The sequence below is a fragment of the Epinephelus fuscoguttatus genome, linkage group LG2 (genome assembly GCF_011397635.1).
Source record: "Epinephelus fuscoguttatus linkage group LG2, E.fuscoguttatus.final_Chr_v1".
In the NCBI taxonomy this organism is placed as follows: Eukaryota; Metazoa; Chordata; class Actinopteri; order Perciformes; family Serranidae; genus Epinephelus; species Epinephelus fuscoguttatus.
In genome coordinates, this window is record NC_064753.1 from 12,728,283 (window position 1) to 12,752,300 (window position 24,018).

A 24,018-nucleotide genomic window follows, 5' to 3' on the forward strand; every position below is an offset into this window, starting at 1 on the left:
ATAGGAAAACCCAGAGTTGACTGAACTGTTGATAACCACCTTAGTAGTACTGGTTGTCCAGACGTCCAGTGTTAGGGTTAATCAAGCCAGACAATGCATATATATCTTGTGTAAGTTGAAATGGCTTTGTAGTACAGGCCTTTGGTCTCAATTCCAGGCTGTCAAATACAGACCTTTTGTCACACCCTGATACTGACGCACAAGGCCCCCCTTAGTGTGTGTATCGGAAGCAACATGCTTTCAGTTTACCCTAATGTAAACCTAATACCTACCTGCCGTAAAGAGGGACAAAGCTTTGGTAGGGAAACACAGGACTTTCACCTGGGAGACTGTTGTTTATGTCCAGTGTGAAACCAAAAGTCAATTTTACTTATTCTAGTGTAACATCATGTACATCCCATACATGAAGTACTTACATTATGTATTTATGCCTGTTCGTTTTGCCTTACATAACGCTGTAACAAACATACTTATTTCAACCCAAACCATGATCTCTTTCCTACACCTAACCAACGAGCTTTGTTGTCTACGCCTAACCACAATTGTTTTACAAAGGTTTACCACAAGTTATAATGTGTGTTTCATTGAGGAGACTGCTTTGTGTTTCATACAGGCAATAAAGGGTGCCTTGTGCATCCAAATCAGATGCCGAGGGGGCATGACAAAGTGTCGGTATTTGAAGACTCAGAGTTGAAAACTGATTGCACATGCATGTTGAGCTCAAAGAAAACTTTCCGTTTAGAAGATGAATGAGAGAACTTCATAGCCTCTAGTGTTAAATTCTGCACATACATGATTCTGTGCAGTGAAGCTCAAACATCACAGTGAAGCAACAATGAGCACATTTTCTATTTTTGTATCTGCATTTATATTTCAGTCATCAAATATGTTGTCATACTGTACACGACAATGACACAGACCAAAAGTATTATTGTACAAGTCAGATAAGCTCGGCTTGAGCTCATCATTTAGTCTCTGAACTGTTAAATAACTCATCTTTCTTTTGTTCTTCCAGGTCCAGTAGCTGTGATCAGTGGTGAAGAAGACTCTGCCAGCCCTCTTCATCACGTCAACCATGGGATTATTACCCCCTGTACTCTGGATGCGGGTCCTGATGCCGTTGTCATAGGGATGACTCGTATTCCTGTGGTGGAGAATCCTCAGTACTTCAGGCACGGACACAACTGCAACAAGCCGACCACTCGTAAGTCCCTGTAAAGTTTCTACTTGTGGCGTGACCCTCGTTAGTACTGGTGAACATTACCACACATTATTTAATTTTATGGAGAGACCCTTGAGCTACAGTTGTTTAAGCATGACCCTAAGTATACTAAAACTGTAAGGCACTTAAGAAACACAAACTCCCACAGAGCGTTATGGACTGTAAAGTGAAGTGCAGCATCTAGTCTGAGAGCCAGATATCAAACACCACGTCTTTATTAGGCTCATTCCAACTGTTGCATCGCCATTGTAATTTGCTGTTTATCTTTACTATGAGAAGAGCCGTGGCCCCTCGGGGCAATAGTGTAATTTAGTGCCATCTACAGAGTCAGTGTGATCATATGGTGTTAGCATCTGCTGGCCCAGTTCCAGGCTCTTCATATAGGATTTGTTTAGACAAAAGCAGCCTTCTGTATAGCAGCAACTGGTGTTCAAACAGCCCCCCTCCCAACCCCCATCCCCATCCCTCACTCTCCCCTGGGACTCATGTTCCAGGTTGGGGAAAGACAAGACCACTTTAAGGCCTAATTACTCACAATTACATCAACTGCTCAAGAGAATCAGCAGAAAACAACTGTGCCAGCAGCCAACCGCAGCCTGGTCCCTGCTGCTTCCCTTCCTCACGATACTAGTCACATCGAGCGGATTCAGTCAGGGAAAAGCCACTTCGTCTTGTCTGAACGGCAACACGTGAGATCAGGTTATCCTGGTCGCCTTTAAACTCGGATCTGAATCGTATACATTTTGGCTCGCTCTCAAAATGGCCGTTGGTCAGGCTAACAGAAGTTGACTCCTGAGTCAGAGCCAATGAGAGGGAAGGAAATCCCATTTAGAGGTGATAAATAAATGACGGCTCTTATGTTTTATGAATTGCATGAATTGTTAATGGCCAGCCGGTGACTGATTTATAACGTCTCATGCCTTGCACAGGAGATCTGATTGCAAGCTAATGAATAAATGACAGTGGGCACAAATGAAACTTTCTCCCGATTACCGTGCACCTGGAATTGAAAGTGGAGACGGCGGATGTGCACAATGGCAGCATTGGTGCTGTCTTCAAAGAATGTTATCCCTCTCAGGATGCTGCATCCCTTGTCTTTTTTTAGATTTAATTCTATGTGCATGCATTACAAAAAAGGAAATGAACCCTGAATTCATCACAAGGTCATAATGGCCAGTGCTTTCTGCCAGCGGCTAGAAAAGCAAAATGGCTCTGAACGGCTTCTGCCTCTGCCGATCATTCACTGAATATAAATGTATTCTTTACCCTGAGGACACATACAGACGAGGAAAGGAAATTTCTATATGTGTCCATGTGTGTATCTACAGCATGTGTGTAGGTGTATGACAGGGGAAATAAATCTGTGCATGTATGTGGATGTAGGCGTACTGTTAGTGGGCTTGTAGATAGAATGAATTTGCTTATCTCTCACCTTACTTTGCTCTATCCTCTATGGTTTGATAAGTGTCTTTAGTCAGGGGTCCCTTGGGTGCCCTCATGGACCCTTGGGTCCCCATTGCACTGCTGGTCTTACTAAGCCTGACTGTCCTGCAGCTTCATTCTGCTCACATACAGTATGGCCGCTTTATTGATGCTAGGCTACCAATCCATAATGTATTCATTCATTTACTTGAAAGCCTCTTATCCAGGAGAATAGCTTGCTGCCAGTTTGTCTCGATTTACGATTGGACCCCGACTGATCCTGTCGTGGTGACGGGACAATTACACACGTGCGCACGTACACACACACACACCTCCCCGGTTCAGTCCAGCATAAGTCACTCTAGTGCACATAAATTTAAACACACTCACGCTTCTCCTTACCTTGGTCCATCAGGAGTTCACTAATGTGATGGTCAGTCCCAGTCCGCTCCCACCACCAGTCTCCTGCGTAATTTATAGTGTTCCTAGCTGTCGGGCTCTGTGCATTCTGAAACCAGCTCCAACAATAACAGTGAGGAGGAGGAGGAGGAGGAGGAGGAGGAGGAGGAGGAACAGTCTGTTGCTGTTGTTGGTTGTGCTGGCTCCTGTTAAAACAGCTGCATGTAATGGGAAATCACCCACTGCAGAGCTCACACCAGTGATTCCAGTTGGCCTTACCAGATGTATTATTCATGAGTGTTTGATCTCCAAGTCAATGCTGCCAAATATATATGTACAGTTCACATATATAGTGTACCATCAGGTTAATAGTTCTAGTCACACAGAACAGAGTTAAGACTGAGCACACAGTATCTCACAGTTGAAGCTCTGCTGTTATTCCAACACTGCAAGAACAAAACATGAAAAAATAACATGAATATCATCCTATTGTAGTTGCCCCCCGGTTGAACCTGCAACCCGTACACATGCAGTTGTAAACAAGCTGCAGAGATTGGGTGGCATTATGAGAAAAGTGTCAGCATAGTTGTCATTGTGATGCCAATTTAAAAACATGAAGTGCTGTCATTCAATTGGATCGTCTCCTGGATGAACCGGTGGCCTCGACTTTGGTTGCGGTAAACAGGCGAGCTGTGACTGATTAGGTCGTTCGTTGAGATCAGCTTTTTTTTTTTTTTTTTCATGCCGGGGCTGAAAAAGACCAATCCCGGGGAAATATAGCCGCATTAGGGAGATAAAGGCAGAAAAGGCAAAGGACAATTCTTTAGCCTAATGACAGATCCATATCTATCCGGATCTGCTGTCTCCCAGCAAGTGGCTTTGTTTTATCACTCAGCTTGCTATTTTAATTACGGATTTGTCACATCCCGCTGGCCAAAATTAGACAATAGCTTTTGATGTTGGAGTATAGCATGTAGCCTTTCATTATACCCATGTTATTAGGGACGTCATGCGTGGGCGCGGCTCGGACTAACCCCCACTCTGTCCCCTCTGCTTTTGGTGCAACAGAGACATAATTGTGCTTCAGGTGATGTTTTTGAAGATTAAAATGTTTCCAGCAGAGACAAGGAGTGACTAATTTGGCAGCTGGAAAGCTCAGCAAATGAATGCAAATGTAGAGCAGATTGACTGAAAGGCGGTTATCATGTTCTGAGGCTATGATTCCATGAATTATAGTTTGAAACAGAACAGCCCCACAGGCTAGCCAGTTGTGAATTCAAACAACCTACTTTAATTCATTACTCAAGAAGTCCAAGATGAGCTCCTTTCAGCTCAGCCCAGACTGGAGCAAAGTAGAAACTTCTTGCTAGTGAGAGCTCTAAAAAAAAAACTCTAGTTGGTGCCAGGTGCAGTCCTATGAACACCCTATCCAGATGGACTGAAACCACATTGAAATTCACTTAAGATCCCATCAGACAAACCTCAAGACACAGTAAAAAGTGCAAATGCAACTGCCTCTTTCACTCTACGACAGTGCAACTACACAGACTAAGAAATAAGCAATGGAAATGAAATAAATTAAAGAGTAAATTAAAAATGTTTGCTTCTGCAAACACGTTTAATTGGTTTGCAAACCTTTTGCAAACTAGAGTGGTGGCAGGATGCTACAAACAAGCTAGAATCAATTAAAATGCCAAACCGTTTCTCCAGATTTCTTGGCGCCCACCTCTGTAAGCTGTGACAAACATGCCATGTTATTATAAATATGGGACATGTATTATGAGAGCATGTGGTGTGCACAAAAACACGTTAGCATTAACGCTGGACCAATTAAAGTTGAATGTAAAAGTACCACAGTCTCATGAGTGTTGACAGGTAAGCACTTTAATGAATAGTTCCCTTGCATCACTGAGGACCCAGCCCACAGTTTTTTATAGCAGCAGAATAAAACAAACTTACATAAATGTACTTTTCTGCTTTTATAAAAAAAAAAAAAATTAAAAAAGCATATTTTATACTATGTATCTGTGGGGACTACCAGCTCCTCTAAGATGTCAAATATAGCTATTTTCTGTTGGTAGTCTAGACTCTTAAAGAACTTCCCTTGGGCTGCAAGTGTAAAGTACTTAGTGCTTAAGTGTACTTAATGCTTAAATTATAATCCAGCAATAACACTGAGGTTGAGCTCAGGGAGAAGCCATTGTCAAAAGGAATCAATATACAGTTTTTAACCATATGTAAGTCTTGTAGCATGCAGGCACTAAGTGTTCAATATTAAATAATTAAGACATAATGAAATAACCATTTGATTAAATTGTGTAAAACATTTAAATAAACCAATACTTTGTGACACAATTTAGGAAATGAAGGTCACATCATTAGTTTTAAATGATATTTCATTATGCTTATTTTCATATTTACCATTTCATTATGGACGTTATAATTTCATAATGTTGCTTGTTGTTGTCACCAATCACTGCCCCCTCATCCTTCAGCCAGTCACATGCCTCCTGCCTCGCTTACACAAGCTTAAAGCTTAACAAGTGCTGCAACACGTGGGCAGTCAGCTAGTTAGAGTAACAACAGTGCCTTAATAAATCTGAATCAACCAATGAGCTTCTCCTGTAGATGACCACATTACACAGACACAGATGCTTTATGCTAAACAAGGCTGCACATGCAATGCAGCTAGTCATCATGCTCTGTATAATGAGCAAAAAGACAATCTTATGTAATTAGATTACACAATTATATTAAATTATGACATTATTTATGTCATAATATCTTATATTTTTTTAATATTGAATACTTTTGGACTTCATATTGCTGGACTTAGACTTTTGTATGGTCCAATCCCAATGTCCAGACTCACAGGCTCACACACCTGGGCAAAGGGGTATCCTTTTTAGTGACCAAGTTTGATGCTACCATTTTATAGATTTTCCACCATCACTGATCAATATCTACACACTTTTTTTTTTTTTTTTTTTTTAATCACTGGTAAGGTCATGTAAATATCACAGATTCCAGGGGGCGGGTCAAAAGGTGACAAAGTAAGTACATTTTAAGTAAGTTATTAATACTCAGGCCTACAGAAACATGCATGCAATAGTCCACCTCACACCTTTTCTTACCCTCTCTCTGTCTCCCTCAAACACACACACACACACACACACACACACACACTCTCCTTCAGTGCAGTTTAGACCAAAGATTTGCGACGAGACCAGTCGAAACAGGTAGCTATTTGCAATGTGCCACTGTGTAGTGTTCTAAAGTGTTCACACCAGTGTAAGCAGATGAGACAGTGTATCATCTCTATGTAACAACTCTCTGTCCTACCGTTCTGATTTCCAGCTTTTCAGGCTTATTCTGGGGCTGAGTATAATTTCTAGCTTTTTAAAATATGAATGAGCAGTGTTTCCCACAGGACAGGAATCTATTCGTGGTGGTGTGGTCCTGGTAGGGGGGGGTATTAAAAATATTTTTCAATACTCATCTGTGTGAAGAAGTAAACGTCCAACGTCAGAATTAATTACTAACGAGCAGAACCACACGGCCGGGCTCCACCGGCTGCAAACCTACGTCACGTCAGCGTAGCGTCGCGGCGTATTCACTGGGGCTCCACTGACTGCGTACGGAAGCGACACGTAGAGACGCCAGCAGGGTTGTTTACTGTTTGCCAAGCCGAGAGGCTGCATGTAGGCTGCATGAAATGTTAAAGCATTTTCCACCTAAGTTATTACATATATTTGAGTTATCTACAAGTTTACTGTACTGTTTGTCATCTACTCGCTTTCAAATGTCCGCCACGGACATTTACACAATATCATGGATAAACATGGGTAAATGCATGGAAAAAATCATCACATATCACCTCTGATAATGGTTTATTCATTTAAAAACACATTGTGCTCGTTTAGCACACTATTTCATATAGTTTTTATCTGCTGGAGAATCACGTAGGGGAGCATAGCGCGACAAAAATAGAAGAGCCGCGTAAAATAGAGAGTTGTCCCGTGGCAGACGGGGGTTGTCGTGCCACTCTCGTTGCCAGTGGAGCTGCTGTAATTGATTAACAGGGTGGCGAGCTGCTACTGGACTCGCGCTGCAGTTAACACTACTAACAGCGTGAGTTAATGTCTCTGCACATGTTGAGCTTCCAGCTATGTTAATACAGACACAGGCTAATAAAACAGCTAATATAACATGATGAGTTAGAGTTGTTCGGACCACTTTTGGACTTGTTTGCCCACATATTTGTACTGAGAGGTCTTTGGATCCGTTCTGCTACTACGTCTGCTTCTTCTTCTTCTGGTGGACCAGCTGCGTTAAGTGCGTCTTTACGATGCATACCGCCACCTATTGCACCGGAATTGTAACGACAAGCTACATTCACAGACACTGAGTCCCATTATAATGTGTTTATGAGCGAGGTCGAACAGGTAGCGCCAAAAGCATAAAAATCTATATGTGGCGGAGATAATTTATTCGTGGCGCACCGCCACAGATAAATGAATGTATGGGAAACACTGATGAGGATAGTGATAGTGAGATACTGGCTGCAGTTACATTTGTAGTTGTGATGAAACAGCAAAAATCAGAAACAAAATAAGCATCAGACGGACTGTATTCATAATAAATACACCACAATAATATTAATTACCAATGCCAGTTAATCCGTCAATGATAATGTGTGTGTGTGTGTGTGTGTGTGTGTGTGTGTGTGTGTGTGTGTGTGCGTGAGGGGGCATAAGCACATAAGCACATATAGCCAGCAGCAACAGCGACCCACTGTCTGACACCTGCACACTGTGAGGACATAAACAGAGGGCTCAGCAGGAACGGAGCACTTGCCGCAGCAAGCGAAAACGCCATCTGTGGTCATTTTGACTTCACCAGCAGACTCCTCTAAAAGCTGATTGGCTGTTGAAACAGGTGACATGTTTTGTATTCTAAAGCCAGCCGCTGACAATTTGACAAGCTGAGTTGCAGGTGACACCATCAATAAGCTTGGGTCGAGCTCAGACCAGCCTTGTTTCTGTCCTCAGTCCTGACATTCGCACTACTTTAAGGCATATAGTTTGCAGTTCTGGTGGCTTACTTACACATATTTTTGCAACCACTCCAAAACAACAATGCCATCAGGATGTTTCAGTGACAAATGTCATTTGCCAAGTCAGTAAACACTAGTCCATACCATTGGTAGCTTTGTCACCTTCTACCTATGCTAATCCTCAATGCCTATGTGCAGTTTCACATAGATTGACCACGTCAGTGAGTAGAAAAACATGGGACAGACAGAATGACTGACTGACAGAATGACACACTGACAGTTTCTGTGAATATGTACAGCATACCATACCATGACTTAGTCATAACAAAAATTAGAAAAAAAAACCCAAACATTCGAGCACAGGGGGAGCCACAGCGATCGGTCACATTTTAGCATTTTTCTGTTGTTATAGCGCCACCCAGTTGCCAATTAGAGTTACATTTCTCCAGTCACCTTGAGGCATCCTGTTCTACATATCTACCAAGTTTAGTAAAAATCGATGTGGCTGTTAGGCCTTGGTAAGAAATTAGCTCTATAGCGCCCCCATTTTGTCTGATGGGGTCAATAATGGAGGGGTCCCCTCAGATTATGTGTGGTCATGTGCCTACAAAGTTGCGTGGTGATCGGTGAAACCCTTGAGATGTTATACACCTTTATGTGATGAGCCGCGCCCTCTGCAATATTCATTGCCTTATAGAAGCTCAGTTTTAGTAAGTTTTCCAACTTTTGCCAAGAGGGAACTTTAGATATTGGTCCCTAGATTATGTTCACCGAGTTTCATGCAGATCGGTCAAAGAGTTCAAAAGTGTTTTTCAAAAAATTCAAAATGGCGGAAAATCTATATAACAGGAAGTTAGGGGTTCTTGAGGCAAATTTGTTCCTCATGAGGAGAGGCATCTCTGTGCAAAGTTTCATGTCTCTATGACATACGGGGCATGAGATATGCCCATTCGAAGTTTGCAATTTCAGTCAGTTGCCATAGCGCCTCCCTTTGGCCAATTGATGTAATGTTGCTTCATTCTCATCCTCCCATGACCCTCTACCACTGTGCCAAATTTCACATGGATGGACCATGTGAGAAAAATGTGGAACAGAGAAACAGACAGAGTTTTCGTCAATATATACCAAGATCACCCAACCCTAGTACCAGCTAAGTCCGCTAGGGCTCAGGTCTATCCCGCTGTAAAATCACCAAGTGCACGAGAGCTCTCTCACAGACATTTTGAGCCCTTTATGCATTTTTTTCTCTAAGTTCTCATTTCTGCAGACTTTGCCTGAGGGAATAACTCGCAGTCCACAGCTTTGTGACATTTAAACAAGGGGTCATGAGGGGAGGGCTGGAAGCTTGAAAAAATGAAATAAAATAAAATGTAAACAAGGATGACTGGCACATGAGTGTTGAGCCTGGCTCACTGGGTTCGACTGTATTTACAAAGAAATACTACATTAACAAGGGTTTTAAGATGGTACATAAAAGCATATGAAATCATAGGAATGCAAGCATCAACCATTTCTTTTATTTTGCTTAACCCTATGGGCCCTAGGTGTTTTTGGGGTATTTTTACTGCCTTTACTTTTAAGCTCATAACACAGTCATTATAAAGGCTACATACACATGCTATATCTTGTTTTGTTTTGTTTTTCAGGACAATGTGGGCTAACCAGATTTGCCATCATTCCATGTCCTTCTATGTGCCTGTATTTTATATTAATTTTTATATCAATGAAATGACTAAATTCTTACATTTTTACATGTATCTCACCATAGCAAGTTGGAAAATGACATATTCTGCCATATATGAAGAGGGGAGACTCTCTGGAATCTGGCAATATAAGAATCATGATGCTGGGACATTCTGTCACTTCACAGTTGTCCAAAACATGTGGTTTGTGCCAGGCGGACATGATTGCCAGTATTTTTTCATTATTGCAAGAAATTCCATTGACTCATTCACAAGTCAAAAATGTGTTTTATCTGAAAGAAACATGCAACATTTACATCTAAGATCATAGAAAAATAGTCAACCAAGTGCAATGATGTCCTCCAAGATAAAATTTGCCACTTTGTTTGCAGTAAACAAAGTTTGTTGTTGTTTCTCAATTTCAGTTATATATTGGGGGGGGGGCATTTTGGGCATTGGGGGGGGTCACATGTCCCCCTCAATGTATATGGTGACTGTCTGGGTGCGCAAAGGTGAAGTGGCTGGTCTTGTCATACAAAGTTTGATGGAGTGTCAACTGGACAATATGGAGATATTTGCATCTTGAAAGCCGGACTACAAATGTGGATAGACAGGGAGAAACACACGCAAGCCTAAGACGTGGTAAGATACGATATTCCTCACTATATAAAGTGACTGATAACAAGATCTGTATAATGGATTGTAAAGAAATTCGTCAGGTTTTTATTTTGTAAACAATTAATCTGTATTTATAGCATGATGGGATGACAGCACAATGATGTGTGTGGTATCATTGGAAAGCTCTGCTCCTGCACTTTCATGTGATATGCGTGGCATTTCTGTGCGAGCCTGCATTCGCGAGTAATCCATCCGAGAGTAATGTGTGTGCAAAGCTGTATGAAAGCTCTGTTATACACAATTTTAGTGTAACTTTATCTTTTTTTTCGCTGTGAAAACATTGGCCTTGTCAGCAAGCTACAATTCTGCTGTTTCACGTGATATGCGTGGCTTCTCACTCTGACGCACGGTCGCGGAGAAAATCAACAGAGAAGAACAGGTGTGAATTTGGATGCACTATGCGTCGTTTGGGCCATAGGGTTAATGATGCTGTTTTGACAAAAAATAGTAAATTGAATTTTTTTTTCCCCTCTGTAAGGCAAGAGCCTGGAAGACATTCAAATCATAAACAGAGGTGCCTTGACCGTGAAGACTAAAAATCGTAAAATAAAACCTCCCAAACCCACAATTGGGTATGAACTGTTTTGGCGTTGTCAAGGTAAAGTAGTATGTCTTAAAGCGCTGTCCCTTTCCTGTTTATATCATTTCGAGCCCTTGCAGCCTCTTGCACTCCAACACTTCCCAGGTGATGTCAGTTATGTCCTTAAGGCTGGAGAGTTCAGGGTTTAGGCCTTAGGCAGGATGACGGAATTGGGCCTATGTCTCCGAAATGCTACTAAAATAGCCGTTTATGCTTCCAGCTGCCAGCTTGTTCCATGAGCTTGGCCTTTTCTTTGTTTCTGCAAATTTATACTCAAACAAATGTAATAAGGATGATTTTATGTATGATACATTTTTTGTTGTTATAGCTCAGCCATGCATAGGTGGTGACTCACACATAGACACAGTGTTCATCAAGGCCCGGCAGCAGGGACAGAAACACAGGCCGGCAGGCAGCCAGCCACAGCAGGTTAGGAGGAGATACCCACTGAGAGTCAACAGTAAGTGCTGGTTGTTCATGTCACAATCGCACAATGATGCCAACAGACACAGAGCCCCTGTGCAACACTGAATGTAATGGCAGAGAGCTTTTTGTATGTGCTTATCTGCTGGATGAGTACCTCTCACCTAACTATTAGCTTCCTGTGGTGCATGTTTTGTAGGCAAGCTAATCTATGAGTATGAGACATTAGCACCTGCCCACCAAATGCGGGTAGTATTTGCGTGTAACACAGTCACTTTGGTGGGTGGCGCATGCATGCAGACATATCACTATGCATTACTTGTCCTGGCGAGATCGTGATATGTTTTTCTATTGTATCATAGAATTCAGCGAAGTAGTTGAGTTTTTCTTCCATCACTCTTTACCTCCCCTGCTAGCATGTGTCGCTTCTGGTTATGTCACATACAGCTGTATTTTATAGTTGCGGCAGCTGAGGTCAAAGTTGCGTTGCCATTTCCCCTATAGGAAAACAACGCCATAGCTGGCGCAAAGCAGTTTCACCACCATGTATGTGTGTGTGCGCAGCTTCATGCACAAGCTTAATATTTTATTATTCAATGTATTTAGTATTTTCAATTTCACAGCACAAGAGATGCTTCTCAGTTTTACAGCCTATTGTGACCTGCTGACTTCTGGGAAAGTGTTTTTGTAATAAGGGAATGTTTGAAATGTTTCTCACTTTTATGATGAAAACACTTTGCCACAGTTGCCAGTGAGCAAAATGTTACTTCAGTCCCCGGTAAGACGATTGTGTTTGTCTTTGACACCTGCACCACTGTTCCAAATCAATGAAAACAAAATGTATCCTTATGCATTTCTTTTCTCATCCGCCCTGGAGAAAACACAAATTGAACTGATTAGACAAAATGAATTTGTTCTCCACTGGATAGATTTCTTCTAGTTTTTATTATTCATTGCAGTTGTTGATAAATATTTAGACAAAGTCTATCTCTTGCTATTTTTCACTTAGTTTTTATCTTTTCAATTTATGCTCTAAACCCCTGCATCTGAATGCAATGAGGAGCTACTATTTTTATGTCTTTGTCTTAATCGGTTGCGTATTTTTATACAAAAGGAGCTTTACACACAACCAGGAACTGAACATTTGATGGCTGTAGGTGCTTACAGTGGTCATCTACATTAAAAAGGGTTGTGAATTTAGTTCTTCAAGTAATTGTAATACAACATTGTGAACTTTATTCAAATAAATCTCCCAGCAGCAAAATGTGGCTATTGAAAATGCTAGTGGCTATCAGCATTGGAAAACCACTAGCCACAGAGGCTGGTGAGCAACAAAGCTAATGTCAGTCCTGCAGTAGTGATCTCAGTGAATTGAATTTCCTTCTAATTCATTTTTAAGTCACACTGACAGGATATAATTATAAAATCTCAGTGACGAATAGAAACATTTACATATTAAGTATTATAATACGATGCTTTAATAATCCTTTGTGTTTGTGGCAATAATCAGAAAATATGTGACTGATAAACAGTCATAAACATTCAGAAGATGCTTGAGTTTTAATTTGAAGCTGTAATGTTTTATGAGATCTGACCTAATGTGGCAGTGTCTTGTTTTGTTCTTTGTCCCGAAGATAAAAATTGTGCGAGTGAATTATAATTACTGACTAATAAGTTTATGTACAAAGTATCTAAATGTAGAGCTGATGCAGGAAATAAGAATTTGGAAGGATGTCCTCAGTATTTTTGATTGAGCCAGCATATCTCACTGTTAAAGCATTCACCCTGCAAAAGACATGTTGTCAATGACCAGGAGGCACAAATCGATCGACCCACCACACACACTCAAGGAAGCTGTCAGGCAGAAAAATACTCACACACACACACCTGTGAGGCAGAGACACACACATGAATGCACAAAACTGTCAGGTAGATGGAGAAAAACACACCTTCAAATGCACACGCAAACAGACATCCACACGTACTGAAACTGGGGGAAGTTGGCAAGTCATTGTGGTGACATGCACACACACACACACAGGTGGAGAACAAAGCCCTCCAAACATGTGTGCTCCCCCAGCAGCCTGACCTGAGTAACATTTGGTTCTGCGTCGTCTCTCAGCCTCCAGGGAGAATGTTTGCTGGCATCGAGGCCTCAGGTGAGCCAGGACAAATGAATGATGCTGAGCTGTGGGATGGAGATTTAATCTCAGGGCTTTTCAGCGTGCCACTCTGGGTAAATAGGCTGCAGGATGCAGGCTGAGTCCGCCTGCATAGGAAAGTGAAGGTTAAAGTAACTGTTCCCCGTCGCTGTCAATAGGCGTGCTCCATAATAACTGCTTCATTCCCATCAGTGGAAGGGGGGGGGGCAAGGTCAGTGACTATTTAGCTGGTGAGGACAACAAACCTAGATGAAATATTTACATCTGGGAAATAAGGGCAACTGGTACAAATGGTGAGTTAAACAGGTTTCCAATGTTGCTGAATTAGTGGTGGACACGGTGGTATCCTCAGGAGGACTCCACATTTTCTTTCATTAATTTGCTGCAGCTGTGCAGACTTTATTTAACAGTTTTACAGTCAATTACCAGGCAATAACCTGGAATCTCTTCACCGAACCACCCAGCTATGACGATAATACACTGTTTATATTTAAGTGTTATTATTATTATTATTATTATTATTATTATTATTATTATTGTAGCCATAATAAGTTAAACGAGTTTGTTTTGGCTGTATATAAGCTATAATGACAACAGTCACTAAGGATTAAAACTAATTTTATATTTACATGAAACTCCACTGATTCTCCACATCTTAATCTGTGTGTAGATCTTTTGCTTTATTTTTGCATATGTGAAAAAAAAAGCCTTTTGCTGACGCAGAGAGAGTTGTGTGAAGTTTGATGAAAGCTTGATGTCATTTGGGGCTAAAGTTTGAAAGTCTGACGGTGTAGAGCTAGAAAGAAATGAGACCTCTATAGCTCTCTCCTCATTTCTGCTCAAAGCTTGCATGCTTGAGGCTACATTAGCAGCTAACACCTCCAAATCTCCAACCAAACTGTCATCAGTCCAGTTGCATTATGGGTTATGCATGCATCAGGTTTTGATGTGGTGGTGTCTCTGGTTCTGTTGCATCAGTTTTGATAATTATAGTTTTAAATTGTCAATCTTGATTCCAACAATGTTATCAAAGTGCAATGGTAAATCTGTGAAGCAAAGTTATTAACTAATCCGTGTGATTACTGTTGAGTAGATTTAAGCACAGTAAGTTCTTCTAAGTTACTTTAATATCTGATATTTGCCATTTTTCGCAGCCATTATCTTCAATAGCTCCGTGTCAAAGCCTCAATTTCTCCCAGTTTTTGAATATGTTGGAAAGCTAGCTTATGCAGATATTTCACAGCTTTAGTCAATCAAAAATGACGATGCAGTTGAGAGCACAATGAATGAGGGTCCATCCAATGCACCTGTGACTATAGGCAAAGTTAGGGTGAGGGTTAGATTAAATCACTTCTCGTGTGTCTTGGACATCAAGATTGTTTTTCCCCAAACTAACAACTGTGGTTATTGTGAAAGAATGTTCCAGGCACATGATGTGTGATTTGATGTAAATATATTCAGAAATGAGCAAGTTATTGAAATTATATCCTTGAGATGTCCATATTTAAGGTTATAGGTCACTGATAATTCATGCTAAGACATTTGCTAAGTGCTTTTCCAGAAACTACCTGCTGTGACAGTTGTGATAGAATGTCATAGACACATGACATGATATGACATCAGTATATTCACCAGTGAGCAAGTTATTGAAAATACAACCTTGAAATGTACTTATTCAAGCAATAGGTCATTGATAATGATGCGAAGGGATTTGCTGAAGGCAATCTCACAATTTCATTTTACAACAACTGTAAACGTTGTGAGGGAATGTCAAAGACACATCAGAGGTGGTTTCACGTCAATATACTCATGAAGGAGCAAGCTACTGACATCACAACATTGAAATGTGCATAATTAAGAAAAAAGATCATTGATAACCATGATTTGCTACATTAGTTATTTATTTATTTTACTAGCTGACACTTGGAATGTTTACGGGCTGCCACTTTCTATAATAGTAGTGATTTGAGATTTCTATGTTGAAAAACAATAAAATTATTGTATATACTGAATAGGTCGTATTGCACTTTTACTATGGTCCCTTACTAAGCCTGTAGTCACAGGTGTGTTGGACAGACATTCAGTTCGATGAGCTCAACTGCATCATCATTTTGATTAATTCGAGTTGACTAAAACTGTGAAATATCTGCCTGAATTAGCTTTCCAACATATCCAAAAACTGGGAAAAATTGAGGCTTTGATACGGTGCTGCGAAAAATATATTAATATCAAATAAAAAAGTAACCTCACCCCTGGAGACAGGCTGATTTATTGTGCTGGCTCTCTGTAACATTACATTTACCTTGAGCACACAAATTAACCAAAATGAGGGAACAACTTAAACAGTCTCGAGGCCACACAACAGCATTTTGTTTGCTCAGTTTAGTAAAATATGGCCTGGACTTCTTTATTTTTTCTCTCCATGGCATATCCTCAGCTCTGTAGAAATTAGTCAATGCATTTGTGGAAGATTTTTCAGGGTTATAACACTAGTTTGTATAACAAGTTCTGTGTAACAACCCAACCAGCAGTACCTGCAAGTTTTGATCATTCATTTGCAATCTATGAAATAAATTTTCCAAAATAAAACGCACAATTTATTCAGTCAGCCACATCACTATGAAACACATACACTGTGAAATTTCGACCAGGACACAGAGGGAGTGCAGGAGATGAATTAAGATGAACTGGGCCTGTAGAAGCTCAGTCTGTAGAGACTGAACTTGTGAAGTGGAGGGTTGTCGGTCCAAGTCCAGCACAGACCAGATACAGAGGATTGACTGGTAGTGAGAGGGGTTCCAGTTCATATCCTTGGCACTTCCAAGTAGCCTTTGAGCAAGGCATCAGACCCTGAACTACTTGGGGTGCTGTGCTGTGGCAACCCATCATTTTGACATCTCTCCACATTGGTGTGTGTGTGTGTGTGTGTGTGTGTGTGTGTGTGTGTGTGTGTGTGTTGTGTGTGGGCCAATTACTAAAACTAAAAACAGAATGAGCAATGATTTTCCCTAGGGGGCCACATTAAAGTACATTACTGTTAACCAAACTTCAGGTATTAGAGGCTTGTGGAATTTTCCTCAGCTGACAACAACACAGCTCAGTATGGTTTGGTGCAGTGTGCAAACATGCACGACTGACTGCCACTCTTGTTGCAAAGAAACATTCAGCTGCAAGTGTGTCAGCCTATTTGCTTTATGTCAGCACATCTGATAAATAATACTCAGCTAATGACCACATCAAACCTCCACACGGGTATCAAAACCAAACATCAGAGTAGGCTGATGATGATGATAATGATGATGATGATGATGATGATGCTGATGATGATAATACGGCCAACTAAAGCAGGGCACAGTAAACTCTTTATAGTGATGTACTATGTTCTATGGTTTATTGGCACAAACAAGACATGAGTGGGCCAAATAGAAAAACAGCCTATATACACACAGATATCTGAGCATTTAATTAAAAGCAGAGCGTGCCAGGTGGCCTACAAGCAACTGAGTCCTCATTCACAATGGTTTAAGTTACTCATCATTTGCAGATGAGCATAACTTCTATACACAATTAAGATACTAAATGCGGGGTCCAATACTCATTCCAGTTTTTCAAATATCACCACTTGATGTCAGTGGGATTTCAAATCTATATGACACACTAGGGAAACTCTGTTGCTGATGTTTTGGACACCATGTCAGTTTACGCTTGTTAGATGCATTCAGTCTTTTTCAAAATACATTTGCAAGGCTGGTAAACTTGTGCAACAAAAGCACGTGATTAGGCTTAGGTGGTTTGGCTCAACATTCACACAGGAAGTGAACAGCAGGCTCCTGGCTAAAAGTCCAGGGTTTGTTTGACACATTCATCTCCCTAACTGCCCGCCCTACAGGGATTTTCCAGGTCCTTATATTACACTGTTACAGACAGTGTTACAGACCGATGTATCCGGTGGTGTTATCAACTGACGCTGCCTGGTGGAGTATCATACCGCCGCCAATAGTGCCTTCTTACATTAGTATCTGATGCCGATATCACTGACAAAGCAGCAGCATTTGACGAGTTGGGAATGAGAACGGTCTGGAGGGTCATGTAACAACAAACCATCATAAATCATCACTAGCCTTATTTGAGGCATGATCCAGGATAATGAAAATACAGAAAAATAGAAGGGCAAAACAGAAATGCATGCCAAAAATAGGATACTGTCAATATAACAGACCCCACAAAATTTCACAAATCATGTTTTGAGGTAAGCTCATGTCTTCTTTAGAGTTGCCAGCTACACCTGGCTCCCCTGTAGTTTGCACCCTGGTTTGCTGATTTGCAGGTGAAAAAAGAAATTAAGGCATATATTTAAACTGGACCAGCTTTAGTGTTTGATATTATGACCTTTACTTCAGTAGCACTTCACTGACCATATTTTTCAACCGCACCTCCCTGTCCTATTTCTTGGCAAAAACAGCTAAAAGTAAAATGTCATAAATTACAGTTTTGCAGGTTTAAAAGTCAACTTGTTTACCGCCCCAGATTGGTCTATATGCAAACCCCTCAGTGCAGTCACCATATACTGATGGATGGGCTCATTTTTATATCAATACCAGTATGACTTACAGTTTAACAATATATCCCTGTGTCATCTTATATTGTTATACATCAGTGTGGTCCAGTGTATCAGCCTGTTTACACTAGAGTGTCGTTTTTGAATAATCGGATTTGAAGAGTTTCCAAATCTGGTGACAAAGTTGCTAAATTGGCAGCGATGTTCATCTTAAATCATCTAGAATATTTTCCCGCCAGGAATAATAAAGTGGTCTATCTGTCTATCTATCTATCTATCTATCTATCTTACAGGAAGGAAAAAGTGACACCAGTGTTCTGCTACCTGATGAAGAGTCCACATAGCTTGTCAAACTATCAGTTGAGCTCTCATCAGTTATTCCACTCAGCTACATTTAATTCTTGACACATTTTGACACCTACAGTTAAGGCATATTTTAGCTTTCCGACTGCAGTGTAACCTGTCATATAACAGATCACAGTGGGTAACTCATAATGCATTAAGGAGAGCAAAAAACGGTTCCTACCAACAATTCCTGGAGTAAAAGTGCAGAAGGAGTTCATCTAGCAGCGAGGGGTGACTACCTCTGTGTGATTAGTGGGCAGACATATCAGAAAGGAGAGTGGACAGTGTTTCACACTGAGTGTGCCTCAGTTGAGTTAATTTACATCATGTCAAAGTTAGAAGTGTAGATATTGTGATAAGACTGATAAGATGCAGATTACCAGTTTGCACATGTGAGATAAGAAATCCATCTCTGAAATATCACCTCACCTCACTGCGAAGGAGAAGATGCATAAAGTAAAAGTCAAGATAACAATCACATACTAACTTCTGAGGGAAAGTTAGAAAAATCATATCACATTCTGGCATTGTGTGGTTGAAACAGTCTCTGAGCGTCCGTCTGCTGATAGATGAAAACCTTCACATTTTTACATGTTTTGGGCATTTCACCAACTGTCTCATCCATAGAGGCTTAATGGTGGGTGCGACAATAGTATAAGCTCCAATACCTGGATCATCAGCATGACAGGCAAGCGATAATAAGGCCAACACTGATCCTTGAATGATCGTGAATGATGGAGGCGTGCACAGAAAAAGAATTAAAGCAGAGATAAAAGATTATTCATATTTTCTTAAAGAAAGTACAATAGTTGAGAAGGAGAGATAGGATTCAGTGGGGAATAGATGTTAAGTCTGGAAACTCTTAAGACTTGAAACAAATCTCAGTTCCTTTATCAGCTGAGAAAGTGTCAGAGACATTTGGCCTTCGAAATCGAGTCAAAACACATTTTGAATTAAAATGTATGTGTATCGACTTAAGGATGTTTTTCTCGGCTCTTGGAAAGCAGATTTTTAGAGGATGAAGCTTTGACAGCAGTGATGTGTGAGTGTCCCTGGTGGGGCTCTCACCCGGCAAACTGACTGCCAGTTTCTGCAGACACTTGTGTTCTGATCTACTTTAAAACTGGGACATGTCTTCATATTTAACACTGATTTCAGAAATGGTGGTTAAGATACAGTCTGACGGGAACACCAGTGGAGCAGGTGATATTCTTTATAAATCACCTTGACATAATCACGACCAGATGGTCTGGTGATTATGCGGATATCACAGAAAAAAAGAGGAATGGTCAAATTGTAAACTAGTAATCTGTGTTTATGAATGGGGAAAGCATTTTAGCGATTACACCATTTGTTAACTCCTTTTGGATAAAGCCACAGCAATCAGTGCAAGAAATAAATGGACCTACTGCCTCCAATTTATTATTCTCACCGCAAATCATCTAGTTGCATAGCGAGATCACAGGTGGTAAGAGTTCAAATAAATGAACTGGGAAATTGTGGTGTGGTAACCAATCACACCGTAGATACAGTATGTATTTATTAAATTGACTTAAACCCCTTCCCTTTGAACAGCGGTTGTTCAATCATTGCTTAGCAACCATAACTAGGCAGTGCAGCCTGTCAAGCACGGGGCTGTAGAAAGAGAGATACTCCATACATGAAGAGTTTGGATGATGGGTTCTGTTTTTTTTTAACTCTCCAAAACCAGAAACATAAGAACAAAAGTGTAAGTAATGGATAAAACAGTGTGTTTGTCTGCTCTAACGTAGACTGCAGATGTTAGCATGCCTGGCTATCTAGCTTGCAACCTACAACCTGACCATATCTTAATGTTACTTTCAAGGTCAGTGACATTTCATACTACATTTTGTGGGGTCCCAGGTTTCCTAAAAGACCTGTAGCACCTCCACTGGGTAGGATTACCTCACTGTGTGCAGATTAACATCAGCAGCTCTTTCAGCTGTTAAATATGGGGATGTTTTTATCCATAGAAATTGAGATCTGCTTATGTATACAGAATATAGGCAACAGGACAAGATTTTGTTGTTGTGGTTGAAATTGTTGAAATTGACATATTGGCTGAAAAGCAATCTGGGAACCCATTGGATATTGTATGATGTATGAATGGATGATCAATTCATATGCAGATGCAACCCAGTATCACAGTGAAGCAAGTAATACACCCGCCGGTCCATAGGGGATCCCGTGTCAGGGTCACGGTTTACCTCGCTTAGAAGTGTAAAAGACACGCCTCCTTGAAGTTGCAGTACCAGCAGGGGGCGATAATTTTTTTGATGCCTACGGACCCACGAAAAATAAACAGATCATTCCCAGCCCCCTCTCCGCCAGGTAAGATGATGATGCATGCCTGATTTTTTTATTTTTTATTCATTAATGGCTTGCGGGTGTATTACACTCTTCGCCGTGATACTGGGTTGGCAGATGTCTGTTTCATAAGTGCTATATCGTAGGCAGCTGGACTTGCTTTAGTTTCTTGAAGACGTTTCACCTCTCATCCAAGAAGCTTCTTCAATTCTAAATGACTGGTATGGAGTTGCAGCCTTGAAACCCTGTGTGGGTGTGAACCCTTGCAGAGTCAACGACTTAGTCAGCGATATAGTGCTTATGATTACCATGACCTGGATGACTGAGAATCTTCACCGACAGATGTCTGTTTTATAGAGATTAGCCGAAATGACCAGTGCATGGAAGAGAAAGTCTTGGCCTGGATATCCGCTGGCCAAACCATCTTTGAAATATATTGGCCATTGCCCCCAAAGACTTGAAGCAGTCACACCAATAACCAATGGGTTCTGAGATTGGGGAAGTTTACAATCTAACCTTTGCTAAGGTTGTTACCTATCCTAGCATCACACTTGCCAAACAAAGTGCCTTTTCTTATATAAAAAGACCAGTTACTATACTATAAAGCATAAATTTAACCTCTGTCTTGTCCAAGTTTGTGAGCAAACCTGACCAACAGGGTTATTTCAACACAAGAAAAATGCTAATATCTTATTTTCACATCTTAGAAATGCATCACTAGCTGGGGAGGATGCTGACTTTTTCCTGGAGACGTGCAGCTTAAGTATTTTTCTTGTAGCATATCATGTACATAGCCATTATGTGCATATTCAAGACCCTTTTACAGGACTCTTGTTTCAGAACAAGTCAGCAGGACACATTAAAATGCCAGCTGCAGACAGTTATTTTTAGTCAACTTATGAAGCCAACATTAGCATAATTAGCTTGCATGATATAGCTGAAATGAGCTTCTATTGTCTACCTGTCTGAAACAAAGGACCTGTTGTTTCAAAAGTTACTAAGACTGTCGAATGGTAATTCTTAGGGGTGTAAATCCCAAGTTTCATCACAACACAATATTATATCAGTTTGCTGGACAATAATGCCCTATTTGCTGATATCTGAAAGTCTGCCACGATACGTTTTCAATTAGATTATTTAGGAGCCTTGGAGGATCCATATGAGACGATATCAGTGAATATCCACACTGTGTTTTTCTTGGCTGCTTACCATTATCTGCCTGGTACTGGGTTGTTAGCACTGTCTGAACTGTCTGACACAGACATGCCATGGCAATTTAATAATAAAGGTGTATCTTAAAGATGACGATATGTTAGCATCAATAATACTGGATCCTTACCTCCAGTAATTCTGCCAAGATCATCACTGAAACCTGCATATGTGGCGTGTGACAACTGAAAGTTAGACAGGCATAGCAACTATAACCAGATGGTAGGACTCAGTGAAGGGTCAGCTGAAAATTGTAGGCTAAAGTAAACTGATTCATCTGTAGAAAAAGATCAAATAGCCTGAAGTGTACGGAAAAGCTGAAATTTCAGGATGTCTCTCTGTTATATTTGCTGATGACAACAGATGCAACAGCTCATGAGCTCTCGCTGCAGGGACATCAGTGTTTTCTCAGTACATATAGTCTTGTGTGCTCAATGACATATTTTCTATGATACGTGATGATGCGACCGCCAAGTGTGGTAAAAAGAACACACAGATGGAGGATGGATAAAGATCCTGGAAGTTTTCTCATCGACCAAAGACACATTCAGTTTGGTGACCAGGCTAACAAGAACCTGTAAGAACCTTGAAGATATATTGTGAAATTGATGCAGGATGTCTCAGCAGCACCTTTAGTCTTTAGTCAAGAGCCGGCTGTTACAGCTGAAGAAATAAACTCTCCTACATAATAGTACATAATTTCCCAAGGACTGTTAAGTCAATACCTACAAATATTTAGTACACAACTTTATCCTAGATAAAAGATGCAGAAGTGAGCCTTGAATTAGTGATGCCACTGTCAAACCTGACTCTGCTGCATAAAATCAAGTGATTTAGCTTTATTGTAAATGAGATTAAAATTCTGGTTCCTTCTTTTAATGCCTTGCGTTATCATCCCATGGTGCCTCATGTATTTATTGTGTATGGAATGGATGCTGGTACACCTTTGCAGTGAAGTCCAGGCTCATAAAAGGCTTTGGTCAGCTTAACAGAAGAGTGGTGCACAAACACTGAATTATCTGTGCTTAGGTATGAATAAATAACATAATAACTTCTTTAAATTCTCCTTTATATACTGTATCATATAATGGTTAGACAAATATTGGAGACTGATTGCAACTGCTAGAATTTAATTTAATACCAGAGGTTCACATTTAATTTATTTTCTAATCCATGATTCAGTTTAATATTTAATAACTTTGTTTTGGCCCTTTACCTGTGGTTTTGTTTCCTGTTGCTGAGCATTAAACATGCTTGTTTATTTTAATTCATTAAAAGCAGAGAGAACCACTCTACACCTCACCATGACGTCCAACCTTGTATATCGTGATGTGAAGCACTCACGTAGTGCCTCTCATCATCGTCTAAATGTCTTGTCGGGAAACTATGTATAAATATATAAGTGTGTGTGTGTGTAAGTGTGGGCCTTTATAGAAGCAGTGCGATTTCATGGTAAACCTACAAGCTGTCATGTTTTATTCAGAGTCAGGCCTGAAGAGCAGTTCTGTTCATGAGCCAACAACTCCTACACTCTCCCAACTCTTTCATACCGAGCCTGGCAGGTATCAGGGGTAACATTTTTACCCCTGATACCTGCCAGGCTACATACTTTCTCTCTCACAATTTCTCTTTCTTCCTGTTTCTATGGCTTTTTCACTTTTTCTGCCTGAGTGTGGTCAACTTGCAAGATTTAGGCTACCAGTTTTGTTAGGCTAATCAATGGAAGACTATGGAAGGAAAAAAAGAGCTGAAGGTCACAACATCCCAAATAGAAAGACCTATATGCTTTTTGTTATTTGTCATATTTATAATTTTACAATGTAGGATGTTCATCTTAAATGGCGCCAAAGTTTCAAATAATGAGGTAAACATAAGTAATCCTCAAAATTTCTCCCCAATTTTGGATCACATGCCTGCTGAAACATGTCCAGTTGTGTTAAAAGGCTTTACTTGT

General features: G+C 40.5%; 1 protein-coding gene across 3 annotated transcripts in view; it reads left to right on the top strand.

Moving 5' to 3' along the window:
• ntrk3b (neurotrophic tyrosine kinase, receptor, type 3b) overlaps nt 1-24,018 on the top strand; it is a 256,972-nt gene that overhangs the window by 188,131 nt on the left and 44,823 nt on the right. For all 3 annotated transcript variants that reach the window (XM_049602116.1, XM_049602125.1, XM_049602134.1), the window contains one exon: nt 1,016-1,204. In XM_049602116.1, coding sequence (XP_049458073.1) covers nt 1,016-1,204 — 189 coding nt within the window. The remainder of the gene's footprint in view (nt 1-1,015; nt 1,205-24,018) is intronic.